This window comes from Nestor notabilis, unplaced genomic scaffold (genome assembly GCF_000696875.1).
Source record: "Nestor notabilis isolate BGI_N333 unplaced genomic scaffold, ASM69687v1 scaffold9192, whole genome shotgun sequence".
Taxonomy (NCBI): domain Eukaryota; kingdom Metazoa; phylum Chordata; class Aves; order Psittaciformes; family Psittacidae; genus Nestor; species Nestor notabilis.
Genome location: NW_009917873.1, coordinates 8,491 through 26,990, shown reverse-complemented (window position 1 = coordinate 26,990; position 18,500 = coordinate 8,491). Strand labels below are relative to the sequence as shown.

Here is an 18,500-nt window from a genome sequence, read left to right as displayed (position 1 = left end):
AAGTAGGAGTGTATCAGACTCTTAAATTTGTGTCTGCCTAAGATAGTTATTACCTCACTTAAAATGCAGAATTAGCATGGAAATCTTCAGCTAGATAAGTGGCTTTCATTATTCCATCATCAATTACTTGCTTTCTGCTTATCTTGTGGATAACCAACCGTTGCTAGAGCAGATGAAGGCATTCTGACCATCTAGAGGTTACCATCCCCACAACTGGGCTAACACAGAGTGCTTCCTAATCGATTGTGTCATCTCCTTTGAATGTAGATGAGGACTCTTTGCACATTCCATTCTACTTGTCTTGTGTGATTGTAGTAACTTGGACCAAATGAATATAAACGCGTGGCTGGAGGATGATAACCCTTTAAATTACTCCACATGGTGACAAAGCACCTAAGCTCATAGAAATGCTGTGGAGCCAAGTAGCTAGGAATGGCAAAAGACACAGGAGAATACCTTGCATAGGTGGGCATCTCATAGTCTACAGTCTGCGTTGTTGTCTTGGCAAAGTTGCAGACACATCTTTTTGCTTTTAAACATTGTTTGGCTCAGTTGGAGGCATCACATCTTATTATTAAAATGCTATTGCTGCAGAAAAATATGTAGTAAAATTACTGCAAATAAGTGGAACTAATCTGGCAGTATCAGTACTTCTGGACACGTGTCTACTGGTTGCCTGGTAGGACAACCTAGCTTTTTACCACATAATCTTGCTAGTAATCTGAGTAAAGTCAATAGAAATAAATGTAAACTTACGATGGATTCCTCTTTCAGGTAAGTGGTTTTCCTTAAAATAAATTGTTCTTGAGATGCTTGAAACTTTTTGCAATTTATGCTGCATTAGCTTCAACATAAAGAGAAGCTGTCTGTGCTGTTACTTCATCTCCCCACTGGTGTTAGAGAAATCTGGCTGCGTTTTGTAACACCAGTGAGTATAGTGTGCTTTTGGAGAAACATGGATAATATAATTTTACTGCATTTGCTGTATCAATTAAAATAATCATTGTCTTGATCTAGAAGAATGTTTAAATACCATTAACTTCATATTAGTACTTTAAATTTGTTCCTTGGTTCTCATGTTATTTCAAGAAGAATAAATTGTTAGGAACTCAAAAAAAAAAAAAGGAATGTAACGGGGATCAGCAAATGTTAAAGTAGTAAATGAAAATAAAATCCTTCAGCTGAGTTACAGTAAGTTTTATTTCTTGTTAAATATAATATTTCTTGTTAAATATAATTACATAACCAAAGTAGTTCATGGCAGCCTCCTCCTCTATACTGTGTGTTGACTGCATGATGTTAACTTGGTTTAGTATTATTGCTGTGTTCATTGCATGTGAAATGAATCAAGTCAGCGCATTAAAACTTATTTCTTATATCACTCCTATTGTGCCTTTTTGCAAGCTATCAATTGTTGGTGCTCAAAGTGGTGTCAACTCTCAGAAATTAATATCTGTCTTTGTAAGTTTCTTTTTATTATGGCTACCCTTAAAATACAAGATTCCTGTCAGCAGATATCTGCTTTCTTGCTTATTATGCAGGCTCTTCCTACAGGTTATAAAGCTCTTGCTTAGTTACCTATACTTTTTACCTGAGGTGCTCTCCTCCCCAGAATAATATGCTTTAATATAGTTCAATATTATACTGAGCTCCTTACTGATTCTTCGTCAACCAAGTTCACTCAAATTAAAGGTTTAAGATCCTTTTCTCCTTTTTTGTATAATTTAAATCTATTATACATGTTTATGCAGTTATATATTTACAAAATCTCTGAGCTCAGTGACTCTCTTTACATTTATTGCTTCAATTAGAAAGCTGTTCCTGAACTCCTTTCTCTTATTAGATATCTAACTTTCAAGCTAATTATAGTCCCATCTAATTTATTCACATTTGGTTTTGTCCTGGCACTGTCTTGTAGCTTAAGTACCAATTTCCTTTCTCAACATTGATCATAATTCTATTTTTTTTTTCATATATAGGTTATGCCCAGTTTTTGTTCATAAGAACTAAATGAGCCAGGCCTTTCTACTTTTCCTGTTGTAAAATAAAGTGTATGTTCTACTTCATTTGAGGTCAAAGTTATCCTGCAGCTTATAGTATTTTAATGCCTTAATGCAACAGTTATTTTCATATTTAAAAACTTGAAAGTGAAAGAAATTTAAAGTTTGAACTTTTAAATTAGTTACTTCATCCTTGTAAAAACTGACCAACCCTCCTGTGAATATGTGGTCCAGTGACTACCCATTTACAGCAAAGTTCAGATCACTTAACTAGTTAATTAAGCAATAGGAAGTGAATTAATGTTTTACCTAATGCATTTATATTGGTGATTGAACTATAGATTATTTTGTCAGGTGAGGATTTTTATTTTTAAGTAAATGTGTTCAAAACTTGAGTGCTATAAACAAGCCTGAGGCTAGAGTTTAATAAACTATTTAGGCCAACCAAAGTATAAACTCTTGCTGAATATGCCCTTGGGGTAGGGTCCATACAAGGTAAGGACCTTTGCTTGTCCTAGCAGTGCTAACATGCCTAGCACTGCGGTGTGGTCTGATTCAGATAATTTGATCCAGCCTTAAACTAAGTTGTTATTTAAAAACAAACCAAAAGAAAACAAAAAAGCAAACCTCACACAACAACAACAAAACCAAACAGCACAATGCCCCCCACCCAAAAAAAACCAGTCCCAAACCGAACCAAAACCCAAGCCCAAACTCTGTTTTCCACTTGTTTCTCTAATCTGACTCACTAGAAGGAAAAGGCAAGAAAACCTTGAAAACTCAAGGTGAGGAGACAGGAACTGCAGCTCAGAGTCTTTGTAGAAGCAGATTATCTCCATCACTGTTTGCTAAGTATGCTAATATCCCTGATACTGATTCCTGTAAGTGGTATCAGCTTGACTGAGGGGCTGAGATTTATAATTATGATTAAAGTAGTGCTTGTCCCTGCACTGAAATGTTGCTCTAAATTGTAGAAATACCGCATTTAAATAATAAATAAATAAATAACCCCCCACGGTTCCTCAGTATTTTTTTTTTTAACAAGTACAAACTAAAACCTGCTGAGATAATTTTGTTAAAAGTACAGTTCATGGCAGAGCCCTGTATGTTTATTTTTTCTGAAGATGAGTTTTGTTGAAACTGATGCTTCTCCCTTAAAAGAAGGGCTTTCACCTCCACAATTTAGTCAAAAAACTTGAATAGGCAGATCGATGATTTCTATTTACCAACAGAAAAACTGATAAATAGCAGCAGTGGCAAAAGCAGACCTTTTAACAGAGAAAACTTTACTTACAAGTTGACAAAACATATTCTGAGACTTTGTAGAGATCTTCAGATGGAAAACATCTATTTTATATGGTTATGTTTTAAGCTGCATGTTACTGTTACCAGCCTGTCAATACTGTTTCTCACGCTAAATTGAACGTGACTTTTAATTATGGCTTAAACTTTGAAGTTAAATCCTTGCAACTGACTTCAGAGCTTTGTGGTGATGCCTTTGGTATTTGCAAATATCTACCTTTTGTGTGTATCAAATATTGCATACCAAAGTTAAAGATTCGCAACAACTAAAACATCAGTGTGTTATCAGCATTATTCTCAGACTAAATCCAAAACACAGCCCTGTACCAGCTACTAGGAAGAAAATAACTCCATCCCAGCTGAAACCAGGACAGAAAGTTAATGCCCTTTACTTTGAACTCTTGTCATAGAATAAAATACTGAGATGAAGTTTATCAGAAAGCAAGTGGAAAAAAATAATTAAACACCAGTTTTAGCTGTTGGTAGGTAGTTGCCCACTGAAATAACCAGCTGGTTTGTTGAGTTGGCTGGGTTTTCTGATCCTCTCTGAAATATCTTCTGAGGTGAGCCGTGTGAGATCTATGCAATATCCACAGTTGTATCCCTCGCTGTTTTACAGCTTTTCCAAGTCTAATTTTTTTTTTTTTTAATAAGGTTGCACCACTGCTTACATCTCGTGACTGGGTGAATTGTTGTTACTTTGGGCCTTGCAGAAATCTTTTCAGTTGGGCACTTAATGCTCCATTCTGTATCATGGAACAGAATCGCTCTTTATTTTGAAATCAAACATGTGAAGCTGCACTCTAATTGAAGCAGGATGTTACCTTTAAAAGTTTACTGGAAGTACACTGGAAGCAGGAGGGATAGAAAAAGGATTCTTGTTATCTTTTTGTTCTGATGCTTCAAAGAAAAATAGCTGGATTGACAGTTTTCTTGACAAGTTCAGTGTCTGTAAAATTGAAATGTAAGTTAAAACTGTAATGTTTAAATATTGATACCACTTACAGCCAAAACTTGAAAACTACATTTAAGTGAACTAGCTTTCAAGCTTCTCTTTCCTAGCTGCTCAGTTAGTGTGTTACATTAGGAGCTTGCACAGAAAGTGGTATCTGCCTTTAGGATGTGGATCAGACTAGTGACTGAAAGCAGTCAATGCCATACATTACTGCTCTCCGTGGTTTTGTAATAGAACTTTATAAATATAAAAGATTATATTCTTTAGTGTGTTGGTTATAGTAAAATTGTATTTTGAGAAAATTTGAGTCCAGGTCCTACCTAAATAATGTGTTTTTACATGTCTATGAGCATATTATTTGACTCCTTATAGCTTGAACAGTCTAGCTGGGAAAACAGGTCTATATAGAACTGAGGTGTTTTGGCTGAAAATTCATAAACTGTTTCAGTATTTTAGTTGGTTTAGAATTCATATATTGTAATAATCTAATAGAGATGATTGATGTATTGGGTTGGGCAGCAATTGAACACCTGCATTATGCTAAAGATTACTGAAAATCAACTGAAGCTTTGCCATTGTTTTTTGGAATCTCTGCAATAACTGTACTTCTTTTGTTCTAGTTTATATGCTTTGTGTTGTGATGTCTTAACAACTTACTTGCTTCAGTATTTTGACAATAAAATAAGAAAAAAATTGGAGTTGCAAAGGGTGTTCCCATTATTGGCAGGGTTTGTAGGGACTCACTGTAATCAGATTGGATTTGCTGTGTGTACCAGAAGCAGCAGTGCTCACAACTTCAGATAACTGTTCCTTGAGCCTCTATAAAATGCTACCAACTATTTTAAAGTCGGTAGTATACATTACTGAAAAATTGGCATGTATATACATCTGTTTAGGGAGGGAGGATTATAATCTGCCTTTGTTTCCAGAAGCTTAACAAAAAGGAAGCTTACAAAGTCTCCCATCTCAAATTTTTCAGATAGCTGTGGCACAGAAGCTCTTAATCTGTGGACTGTCCTTACTCTTCCACATGACAATTACAGAAACTTTGCCTGTGGAATACAATATTGATGATAACTTCAGAGCTACAGCATCATGGCCCATAAGGGTTTTCTACCTGTATGTGTCTCTTATGGCTGCCAGACCCAAGTACTATTTTGCATGGACTTTAGGTAAGTGTGTATGTATAAAAAAAAATAAATGAAAGGGTATGTACTGAGTTTCATCTGTGATGCTGTGCACTAAGCATGTATTAAAAAGTGACAGTGCCCTCTTGAGGCCTTAGGAAAACGTAATAACATAGAAGTAGTATGAGGTATTGTCAAAGTATATTGGACAGTGTCTCTCTTCTTGAGAAACAAAACTTGTCATAAATCTAAGCCCAGTGTTGTGACAGTGTTGCAAATGGGATCATGGTCTCCTGAACAAATCTGAGTGAAACATAAGGGATTTTTTGGAGAGTAATAATTTTATAATGAGCAATGATTTTTTTTTTTTTTTGTTTTTTAAGAAGATTGTGAATCTATTCTGATGTACAAGCCCTGGTTTGGTTCATTTTTGTTTGGGTTTTTATACCTTCGTTTTGGCATATCTGAAAGGTTATTCTAAGCCTCTTTCCATGGTTAGTTATCTGTAATTTGCTTGATGATATTCAAGTACAAAGGAAAAATATGTATTTTCAGAATTTCATGGGTGATATTTCAGTTTTAGTCTCTGTTCACTAAAAGTTCTAATGACTGACAGGATAACACCCATAGTCACTGTTTTAAGACTCTGAATAGATGAAACAGTTTAAAGAATGTTTTGATTTTCAGGTCATATTACTTGAAAAGTAAAACCTCAACACATACAACAGCAAAATGCTGTATTTTTTGTAAAGTGACATCTTGAAAGTGGCTCACAAACCAGATTTCATCAGCTTCCTCCTCCTCTCCAGTTTTACATATTTGTTTCATAACGCTTTTGAGAGAGAATCTGTGGGAAACAATGCAATAAAGAAAGCTTTAGTGTAGCAGAGCAGCATGACTCATTTACAGCTGCTGGTATCATTCCTGGTCAATGAACGAAGTGCTTTCAGCTTGTCTGGATATAGTAGTTCTGGGGCTTGTTGTGGAATGTAATAATTTTGCATATTGGGCTCTTATGCACCAGTACCATCATCTGTAAAGAGTAGGAGGCATCTGAAAAATGAATAATCTTTGTTAATTTTTTTCTCTGTAACACTTCAGATGAATTTCTCATTATGCACTTACTAGCAGTATAGAGCTAGCATTCCTTTGGTAAAATACTAAAGAAAATAAACTATCAACTCTGTACTTCTAGTTTGCTAAATAGCTTTTTTAATTTCTCTCTTCCACTTCACCTCATGTAAACTTCTAATGGTATGAGAAGAATGTGAGAGGCCATAACAGCTCTACTGGATTTTATGCTTTGGATTTATACATTACTGTTCTTTACACTGAAGAAAAAAGATCTGTTAATGAAACTAATTACATAAAATGAATACTTACTAAAATGCTGGTTAATGAAATGAGTACTTACCCTAGTTGTAGTCTTTGCTCTAGCTAGGAAGAGATTATGAAGTTCATGTCTTCAGCTGTCTCTAATTGAGCATAAAACCATTGTCGGCTATTTAAAGTCAACATCAGTGATATCAGTTAAATAGTAGAAAGTTTTGTTGCTCTCAAAGGTGGTTTTTGTTTTTGATGAGGAAATAACAATATTATAAATTACCCTATACTAAATCAAGTGTCACAAAGCTGTCTTCCAGACTAGTAAGTAACTGGAGAAACTAAACTTCAGGGAAGGAACTGTTCGAATAAACTGTTTCTTTTGCTTTCCAAATACACTGAATTAATGCCTTGGGAAAGCTGTTGAGAAGAAAGGCAAATGCAAAAAAAAAAACCAACCCAAACCCCAAATTTCTTACACATTACTATTGTATAAAGTAAGTTCTTTTAGTATGGTAATATAAACAAAGTGATTTCTCTTTCCTTTCTGGGTATAATTTAAAAGGTGACAATCTAATTGCAATGCTTTAGATCATTTCTGAGCTAACAGAATGTAGCTGTGTAGTAATGACCAAAGACACACATCTGAGTGTTGAGCTGCTATCTCAAGTCATTACAACCAGCCAGTGTTTCATACTCTTGATGCATGTCATTGAGTTTGTTTCTCTGTCTAGTTGATCAAGCAAGTCTAAGTAGAGGTAGTATGAGAGAAAAGGGACATCTGCACTGTGAAGTGCATAGAGCTACCTTGCATTCTTCAGTTTTTGAAATGAAAGCCAGTGTGTTCCTTGGATTATTTTCTGATACAGTGATCCTCAGTATCTTAAACCCCAAACAAATAGCCTTTAAAATGTAATAAATATTTTTAACAAACTACATATAGGATGCATGATTTGTAACACAGGCAGTTTATAATTAATCTGTTTCTTTTTGTTTCATTGCAGCAGATGCAATTAATAATGCAGCAGGGTTTGGTTTTAGAGGCTATGATAAAAATGGAGTGACGCGTTGGGATCTAATATCAAATCTGAGAATCCAGCAAATAGAGGTTTGTTTCTGTCTCTTTCGCATGAAATACGTGCCCGTGTAGGTAGTTGCTTGTAATTTCAGTAACTTTTCCTGTGCGTTTTGTTCCTCAAGATAGTGAGTATGTTCCAAGTTAGAAATGACGTGTTCACACACTTAAGAAAGGATGGAAAATAGAGTCTGTTTTGAATATGTTCTGCTTGTCAGTTGGTTTCCAACATATTTTGCGGTTATAAGTAGTTAAGTGAGTAGTTTATTCAACTCATCAAAGTCAGGGGATTTTTTATAATTTATATATCAGAATTTTTGTAACTTTACAATCACAGAAATAATTTGTTATTATTTTACAGTTTTCCACAAGTTTCAAGATGTTTCTTGATAACTGGAATATCCAAACAGCTCTTTGGCTTAAAAGGTATTTATTTATTTTAAAGGAAAGCTTTTCTCCACTGCAGTTTCTTAGATAAATATTTCTTTGAAGGTAATTTAGCACTTACAGCTAAACCTCACAAGACATCAGCTGTTTAGAAACTGCACGGGACATTCTTCTTGTAATATTTGAATTAAAGCTGCTAATTTAGGGCTTCTTTTTAAGAGTAAGTTTCTATCATGTTATGATAGAAACTGCACTGTTCTTCACTGGTCATAAGGAATCTAAAACTACTAATCTGTGGAGGCCTCTCTCGTTTTGCTCTCTCTTAGCATTGAAAGCAGTGAATGTTGCTCCAAGCAGCAGGCAAAATGTATGTTTTTAGCCTCTAGAAGCTCTGTGATGTTTTAGCCACACAGTGATATAGTAACTTCCATACATTCTGTGAGACAACTTTCTGTGCTCCTTCCATAGTGAGTGCATGGCAAATATCAAACCCTACAATGTGCTGTCAACAAAAACTGCAAATGAGTATCCCTTAGATGCACTTTTTTCCTTGTCTGGGAAACAGGTATAGTGAGTATGCAGTGAACTTACATCATTCTGCTTTTACTACTACTTTGTGGTAACTAGAAAGCAAAAAAGTGTTCTTGAGTAGCACACAGGTGTGGTTTCCCTTCTCCAAGTCTCTGTTGGGTTGGTCTTTATCAATAAGCACAAGTTTAACTGAGACCCCTATCTTGAGATCACTTGGAGGACTTTATTTCTTCTCTAGGATGACTGGCAACAGGATGTTTCTTCCACCAGATTTCTTTCTAGTGTATCTAGTGTTTCTTTTGCTTCCATAGTTTCTTCCCTAAATCTTTTTCTGACCAGTTTAAAAACAGAAGCTGAATTTTATGTCATTATTCTAGTTGGCTCAATAGGCAACAGAATCTATTGCTGGGACAGTCAGCAAAGAAGAGTTGCATGCTTGCAGGTATTGAAATGTATCATCTAATAAAGCAAGTGAGCTCTTTAGCTATTTTAAAATGCACTTTAGTTAGAGAACAGAAGTTTATCAGTATTAAAACTTAATAGGAAAAGGTTGTGTTTCAAAAAACTTTCAAATCTCCTAAATGAAATGATTCCAAGTGAAACTCCTTTTAGTGCTGAAGAGTAACATTTCTATTGAAAGAAAAAAATGCAAAACAATTCCACAGGCTGACATTAAAAGATGGGAAATAAAAAAATAAAGCACCTCCTCAAGTATGTTTAAGAGTGGTAGAAGAATCTCAGAGGATAGTCTAAATCCATATTGATTCTGCCACAGTGAAAGGGAGGCAGGTGGATGTTTTGTTGCAAGGAAAAGGTTGTTTTAATGATTATATGATGACCATAAGTATTAGAACAGAATATATATTATATTACCAGTGATCTAGTTAGTTGCAACACTGCAACAGTTTGAATAGAGCATAAGCTCATGTATTACTTTAAACATCCGCTTTTAATACCTCACTTATTTACCATTTATAGTAGTACCTGAAATCTTAGCCATTTATCTCATGTGAAATACCAGACATCAGCATTTGTTCTGTTCTTTTCTAATACTCTCTAAAGAGAAACCAGACCATCAGAATTACAGGACTTAAACCCTGAGAGAGTGTAAAAACAAAGTTAACAAACCTACAAATCATAAAGAAGTTTAATAAACATTTAATGTAGATCACAAAACACTGCAGCTGAAAGGTTACAAGCAAGCAAGTTAAAATATTTACATAGTAGCATATATCAAAAATACATATGATGGTGATGTTTTCTGACTGGGGAAGCCATTATGCTCCTCCTCAGCCTGTTCATTCTTTTCTCCAAAGAAAAGGCCTAATTCCATTTGTCTTTGGTCATGTTTGCAAAACCTCTGTGGTTTTTGTTGCTCTCTTCTGGCATCTGTCCTAACTTCCTGTCTTCTTGCAGCGGATGTAATACTTCTGCTACAACTTCCGAGGTCTTTCCCTGGCTTGTTACTGGCAGAGTTGAATGATTTGAGTGGATTGATTACCTATATTGTCTTTAGATAACACTCTAATATGTTGCAGTATTACGTCTTCTTTGCAGCAGCATATAATGTTGATTCATGCTCAGCTGATAATTAGTGTCATACTGTTCACTCATATTTGGCTACATTCTTCAGGAATGGGTACTCGGTTATGTCTTCTGCCTTTTTTGTTAGATGGTCTGTACTTTGGACTTCATCTTGTTCAGAACATCATTCAAGTCTATTGAGATAATTTTGGATTCTAGTGCTCTGTCTGCTAAGAAAATAAAGACAATCTTGTCCAAACCACCTCCCACCTCAAAAAAACAGATGGGAAAATGAAGTGGAAAAATATACTACTCAGTCTACCACCCAAGCTAGTAATGACAGTATAGAATCAGACCAAAAGCAGTACCTTCCTGAACAGTTCATGCTTTTTCCACTTCTGGAGCAAATTATGGATAAGTTCACCTGAACCATCTGTATTTGAATAGATTTTCTCAGCCTCTTGTGATGACTGTTGTTTCCTTGGTTTGCTTTTAGGAATGTCAAGTGAAGCATTTCAACAGTATTTGTTATTGGAAAATCCATGGAGGAGTTTAAGCTTACTTCTTACATTTTGAAATCAAAGTCTAGTGAATATCTTGTCTGACTTTGGCTAGTTAAGCTCCTGAATGCTTTGCAGGGGGAAATTTGCACAAAGCAGTTAAACCAAAAAAGGTTGAAGCCATGTATCAATGTTTTTAATGAGACATAATTAACCACCAGTCAGTGAAATATGCATTCAGAATTAATATTGGTACTAAAACACATAACACTTTGTACATGTTCAGTGTTCTGGTTCAGTAAACATTTCTTAACACTCCCCTGTAGCTAATCCCAAGGAGTTTAAAAAGTGCACTTGTATACACACAGTTATATGCAAACTATGCCTCCAACTCCAAGGACATGAGATACAAAACCATCCTTCCTTCTGGAACTGTGGGTACCTGCTTGTGTGCACTGCCTGTGGGAGATGCCAGTTCTCCAGCTCTATGTGAACCTTGGATTCATGTGCCTATTAGAAAAGCATACCGTGAGTTCACATGTACACAGCTGATAGGGATGAGACATTGTTCCCCGTGTATTGCATACTGCAGTGATGGGCCCCTGGCTGGATCTAAGCCACTTGGTATCTACCAGGGAGGATGCTCTGCCTTGGCCAAGACAGAGGTCATGATGCTGGTGGGGTGACTTCTACCAGTGTTAAACCAGGTTTTGCTGGCTAGCATTTTGCTCCAAGATTTCTCCTTGACTTGTTACAAATTTTCCTAATGCTTTTGTACTTTCTAGGCTGACAGATTCTTTGTGTCAAAAGTCTCTTCCAAATTCCCTGGTTACTGTTTAGTCTGGCTCATGTTACTTTCCTCTCTGAGTTGGTCTGTTTTGGGCAAATGTCCTCAGATAGCTTTGTCTATTACACATGCTTGCGCCTGCATCCCGATAACCCCATGTTCTCATCTTAATGGCCATTTTTAGTGGAGCCATTGAGCTGGTACTCTGCTTATAGACCTTATAGAATAAAACTCTCCAGATGTATTTGACTGGAATACATTAAATCGGCAAAATACACTTTTGTTCTTCCCCTATTTAGATCATGGCTTTTTACCTTCTTCTCTTTAACACTAACTGTATCCTTTGGGTTGGCAGTCTTTTTTTGTATATGGAAGTTGTAGTAAAGTAGTTACATTAGTAGTGAATGTTTCGTCCCTCTGTATCATTAGCTTGCCATCTTTGAATAAGAGACATACATTCTCTTCCTCTGTTACTTGCTGTGTGTTTATAAAAACCTTTTTACATGTGTCTATGGCCAGTTCAGTAAAAACTCATTTTTGTATGTTAGCTTTAGATTTTTGTTCATGCATGCTTGTGCTGTTTGGTTTTGCTCCATGTTAGTGTGTATCTGTTTCCATATTTCCTATTGCTTTTTGGTTTTCAGATCATTAAAGAACTCTTGATGAAGCCATATCAGGACCTTACCATGTTTCCTATCATTCTTCCACATCATGATGGTTTGTCATTGTGTCATTTAATGTTGTCTTCTAGGAACTACCTGTTTTGGATTCCTTTTTCCCTTCTTTCTTCTAAAATTCCTGAGTGTGGGACTTTGCCTAATAACTCAGAGTCTCAGTTTTTAAATAGCAGAGTTCAGCATTCTCCTTATTTGATATTCTCACATCCTTAGAGTCATTAATTGTAATTTCATTGTCTTGCTCACCTAATTGCCATACCCAGATACATTTTCCACTGTAGTCTCTCCGTTACGCAAAGTCAAGCATAGTTGTTATTTTCCCCTTCTCCTATAAGTTGCTTTCATTTTATGAAAAATATACATCTGACTCATCACAAAAATTTGTGGGGTGCTTTCTGCCTTACAGTACAGCATTTCAAACACATTCTTGGATGGCCCAAGATCCTTTATTAACACCAACACCTGTCTTTGGATGCTTGTGTATCACTTCATTATAAATAAGTACTGTATGTGATGGCAGTGAGAATAGGTTAGCACTGAGGGGTTAAACTGGGAGCTGTGAATAACTTTTAAGTATTTTCCGTAAGTCATAATATAGTGGCAACATTATTCTATAATACTAAGCTGCAATTGCGTTGCAAATGGTGTGTTGGAGAAGAAACTACTAAAAGTATAAATGTATAATTGATAACTGGGAAGACTGTTGGTGATTTGTCTCATGTTATTTGTCTTGAATTGTCTTTGATTTGCTAGAGTGTGTTATGAGCGCGCCACCTTCAGCCCAACGATCCAAACCTTCATCCTTTCTGCCATCTGGCACGGGGTTTACCCAGGATATTACTTAACATTCTTAACAGGAGTACTAATGACACTAGCAGCACGAGCTGTGAGTACCAACCAAGTATCTTCTTAAATAATAGTAAGTTTTGTAAACAGAAATTGATCATGTTCTGTAGTTCAAAGACACGCTTTACAGTTGGTATACAGTGTTTTTGGTAGTAATGTTTGCTTTTCCTAGATATGAGCAAGTGGCAATGATTAATTATGGGAAGGTGTTGATCAGCGAAACAAGCAAGACTGTACACAGCCTATAAAGTCTTTGTATCATATCTTTCGTGGAAGCTCTTCCTCTGGATTAACTGATCATGTATTGTTATGCCATGCTGAAAAGAATAATGTTATCCAAGATAATTTTGAAAAAACTTTCTGTTGATGGAAAAAAGATCACTGATAAGTAGGTTAAAATTTGGGAGCCAATGTTATATATTGACAGAGTTCATCCCCTCCGTAATTTCCATCCAGTACTGTTGTGAAGATGGTAACTAAAGAATGCTCCCCCTCAACCAGCAGATAAAAATCTCTCATGCAGTTATTATTCAAAGCTGGCCAGCCAGCAGTGCAGTCATATTAACGAGCTTTTGAAGCTCTTATTCAGAACCATATGGAATGAGCAAATCTGCCAAGAAATCTCTCACAGTTCTGCTTGAGAACAGAGGCAGGTTTTTCAGTTTCTCAGTGCAAAAGAGGAACAAACAATCACATGACAGCTCAGAGCAGCATAACAGACCACTTTTCTGTTGAAAGAACCAGGACAATGAGAAATGAAGCAGGCTGTTCTTTGTTGCTGTAATAGCTAGGGGAAGGTGATACTTCACATTTCGATGGTTACTTACAGTAATAAAACAGACATTCCTCCTCTTTATTCCCAAAGATATATGTATAGTTGTTGTCTGACAGAATTGACTCCTTTCTTTACGATAGTTATAGCTCCCTTCTCCTTTCCAGACTTTGTCACAGTGCACTTTTGACGTTTGTCAGCGAGGCACTGGTGCAAAAGCCAAGGTTCAGGGACAGTTCACAGGTGGAAGCTGTTGTGTTCTTTCAGTAAGATGAGCCTGCTAAATCTGAGTGCTCACTGCACTTCGTTCTGGGCTTTGCTAGTAAGTGAATACAACTCACATTTCATATGCATCAATCAATAGGCTATATTGAATAAAAATATTTCGAGTTCTGTATTAACAGGTACTTAGTATTGACTGATGAGATAGGTTGGAGTTACTCCAGCATGTTTACCTCTATTAGCCTTTAACTATAAAGCTTAGCAGCTCCGATCCACATTTTTTTCTCCTGTCATGCCTATGAATGTATTCAACTAATTTTACTGCCTTTAATCATTGTGCATTTCATAATCAGGTGTTACTAGGGGCAATTATAGATTTAACCTTGAAAGTTGTCCTTCAAGTCCTAAAATACCAGATTTCTCTACAAGAAAATCTGACGAACTTCATCCAAGTTTTACAGAACTCGGGAGCAAGTCATTGCATGTGACCATAGGAGAAAATTGTGGGGAGATGGCAGGATGAAGGGAATGTGGCTAGAATTACTTCTACAGGTGAATTTGGGTTAGAAGGACAGGAAGACTAAAAAAGTTTTTTAACATCAAGAATGAAATCAGCAGGAGCTAGCCTTGGATACGTTCTTCTGAACAAGGAGTTCTAAAGAAACTGAAGATTGGAGAAGCTAAACTGTGTACTCTGGTGTGCAACTTTTCAGAATGCAGGTGACTGGAAGGTGGCAGCTGCATAGAAGCTCAAATAAGAATGTGAGAAAGTAAGAGTGTGAGCAAGGGTGACAGTTCAGTTGAAGGAAGGAGGAATGAATATCTACTGGTGTCTTTTTAATTATAGACTTAAATATAATTGAATTCAAACCTGTGTGGGTTTTGGATGTTTTTAATACCTTCGATATTCCATGATTTGCACAGAATTTTAAGAACAAAAGACTCAGCATAGAAAATTGAGTAATTTTGTAATAGTCCCCTTGATACTAGTGGTTGTTAAGACTCCTGAAATATGTCATTAGACCTAATATTTTGTGTATTTTGAATTATACCCTACCTGTCCTAAAATGCATCTTATTAGCAAGTATGTGAAAAAGGCTAACCATATACAAGCTTTCAACAGAAGCACTCTGGCTTTCATTTACTCCCACATTCTATTTACAGAATGGCTTGATGGGATAGAATGTCTGCCTCATTCTGACAAGCAGCCCAAAGTAGCACTGGATTTAGGGGGGATTCACTTAAATTCTGCTTAAATTCATAAATACTTAAATTCCTGTGCTGGATGAAACATGCTATCCTAAAAGGCAGGGAACCTGAACTGACTTCTACTAAAGTTGGTGGGCATTTTGGATAGCTCAAAGATGCTTGACCAAGCTGTAGCATTTAAATTCATTCTATGAATTTTGTGGAAGCGCAGTAAACTCTGTACAGCAAGATAGTTCTTCAAGTTATTCCTAAGCTAATTTGCTATTATCTGCTTTTTCAGATAAGAAACAATATCAGACACTATTTTGTTGACACTCCTGCTGTTAAACTATGTTATGATATTGTAACGTGGATGGCAACTCAAGTAGCAATAAGTTACACAGTCGTGCCATTTGTATTGCTCTCTGTAAAACCCTCTATCACCTTTTATAGGTAAGTGCATTCTACCTGTTTCTCTTTTCCTTGTATTTTCTGTGGCATCAGATTTCTGAAGCTTTTTAAGTGAAAATTATGACTGATTTGTTAGCTGAGCAAACTGGATTTCTGTTCTAGTGCTCAAACATAGTTTGTGTTGTGAGAAACCAGAAAGTGCTCTCGTTTTCCTGTTATAATGGACTTCTATTTCCTGGGGCTGGGTGGGAATGGGAAGTGGGAACAACCAAAAAGAAAATCGGAGAGCACCTTTGGAATTACTGTGTGCACTTGAATGGTTTTATAGTGAGACTAGATAATGACTTCCCAAAAGTAACTTGTAACAAAAAAAAAGTTGAAAGCAGACTTGTATTCACTTTACATCTCTGTTACAGCACCAAGTACTATGAGGGAAGACTTACTTTCTGATTTCCCCTATATTACTTTTCTTAAAGGAAATCTTAATATCTTCCTGTTTTACATGCAAGTAATGCAAGTAGGTTTTTCACAGTGTATTCCTTAAGCATCCTGTGAGAGTGGTTCAAGTTTTACTGAATTGCTATTTTTGTTTGGTTTTTAGCTCCTGCTATTTCTGTCTTCATATTGCCAGCATCCTGGTGTTGTTGGTATTTCCACTGAAAAGAACTCAAAAAGGAAGTAAAAGGCATGAAAGCGTCCAGCCCGTATGGTCCAAAAAACTAGAAGAAGAAAATCTTTTGCAAAAGAACAGTTATTCCACAACAAATAATAGTTTCAGTCAGAAGCAAGAAATAACCTGCAGATATCAAGCATTGAAACAGTGATTGAGGAAATACTATGATGAATATATTTTGTATGTTTTCAGAAACCCATTTTTAGCACCTTTTAAAGGGGTTTGTATTTGTTTGCAAAGATGTTTAGTAAGAAAAGAATGCATTACCTACCTAGGAAAAATCACATACAATAGCAAGACTGGAAACAAAACAAATTAACCCCTCCCATGCCATGTCCCTGTGGGTCACGCCTTATACGAAGATATTACCATTATTTCAATGGGCACTCAGGACTTGCAACGTATGTCCATAGGGTCATATGTGTGCCCTTTGCTGAATGTACGTTGTATCCCAAGGCACTGATGGGGTGGAATAAAATTGTGTCAATCTAGGATTAACAAATGGAAATGGATTTTTCCAAATGAATGACTTGCCTTAAACCCTCTATTTACTGAAATATTGTTTCTAAGTGGGTATTTCCAAGTTTGATTTTATGTGGAAAGCGTATTTCAAATATATAATACTATATGCTATAAAGAAGATAAAAATAGGAAACACAAAGTCATTAGAAGGCTTTTGAATCTTTAAAAGGGAATTGCAATAAGCATCTCAGTATTTGGAGGGTTTTCTTAAAGTATGTCAAACTTTTACAGTACATTACAGAACTGTAAACATTACTGATGCCAAATTATAGTTAGGTTTCTTTCATAAAGAGTGTAATTACACATAGCCCTTCTGAATGGATTAACAAAAAATAAACCACCTAAAGGTTCACGTTTTCTAGGGCTTGATAGCCCTAATCTAGGTTTCTTTTACTTTCAAGCACCTAAAACCAATAAAACACTGCCAGGTGGGCTTTGCAGCTAAAGAAGGCAGATGTAGGACACAGAACCCAATGTGCAAGCACCAGGATTTCAATGAAAGTGCGTTTTTACTCTTACATAGCAGAAATACTTGTTCTAGAATAGAACTGTTTTACAAAACATGATTTTTAATACTTATTTTCAATCTTCAGTCATACAGCAGTTAGTTGATGCTTTCTGTGTGAACCAGTGAAATTACCTTGAGCCCTAGTGCAAACATGGTCAAATGCGAAATTGCTATAATAACCAGTTTCTGTATGCTTGATAATTGATGGCCCTTTATCCAAAGAAGTATATGAATTTGAGGAAAAGCATTTTCTTCAAATTAGAATTTTAGATGCAAAGTTCACATCTCATTTGTTGGTGACATAATGAAAGAAAGAAACCCTTCAGAATAGTTGATTTACTGAATTATGGAAATGTGTTAAGGGCATAATTCAGTGGTTATTTCTATTCCAGACCATTTATTGTGACGGTGGTCCCTGCTAGAGTACTACTGTTAAAGGGCTACATTTTAATTCCTTATATTCTGTATTTTCATATAATTTTTTTAAGTAAACACAAACTGTTTATCTACATTTTTTTTAGCTTTAAAACTGACAAAAATACTACCAGAGAAAAATAATGCAGCTTGTTGATTAATAACCTACAAATGAATGAGGAGAAAAATTTTGTCATAATATTTTGAACCTTAAACTTTTCATCAAATATCTGGTACTAATGGGGTCAATATTCTTAGTAGCAGAAGTGCAATGGTGGTCCTCAGATTTGGGGATACTACCTTGCAAAAAGAGTCACAGTACTTATGGCTTACTCTCTCGAGAATCAGATCTGAAGTCAGGTCAGAGTTGTTTCCTTGCTGTGCTAGTTCTCTGTCTGGCCTTTGGCTCCTTGCCTATAACTCCAGGAGGATAACACACATTTTCCATAAGTATAGGTTAGTGCTAATTAACCTACACAATTAGAAAGGGGGAACTAAATATGAGAGTGGATGAGTCTGTTCAGATGAGCAGGGATGTTTGTTGTTTCAGTGACAGCTGTGTTATCTTTACAATAAAATAATCTGACTCCTAAATCCTTACTTTCCTTACCCAAGTAGACCTGCCTTTCCATGGGGTCGTGGTTGTCACATGCCTCTTTGATATGGGGTTATAGGGATTTTTTTCTGTTGGTTGTCATAAGGGCACACTAATTTATGTTTGATTATCTTTAGATACAGAATCAGGAAAGGTATTTT

At 36.0% G+C, this 18,500-nt stretch overlaps 1 protein-coding gene across 1 annotated transcript in view; it reads left to right on the top strand.

Moving 5' to 3' along the window:
* The window catches only part of MBOAT2 (membrane bound O-acyltransferase domain containing 2), a 74,301-nt gene extending 56,922 nt beyond the window's left edge, over positions 1–17,379 (top strand). Inside the window, exons 9-14 of the mRNA XM_010009443.1 lie at positions 5,237–5,429; positions 7,712–7,815; positions 8,144–8,208; positions 12,942–13,074; positions 15,518–15,669; positions 16,229–17,379. Coding sequence (XP_010007745.1) covers positions 5,237–5,429; positions 7,712–7,815; positions 8,144–8,208; positions 12,942–13,074; positions 15,518–15,669; positions 16,229–16,451 — 870 coding nt within the window. The 3' untranslated portion in view covers positions 16,452–17,379. The remainder of the gene's footprint in view (positions 1–5,236; positions 5,430–7,711; positions 7,816–8,143; positions 8,209–12,941; positions 13,075–15,517; positions 15,670–16,228) is intronic.
* The last annotated feature ends 1,121 nt before the right edge of the window (positions 17,380–18,500 follow it).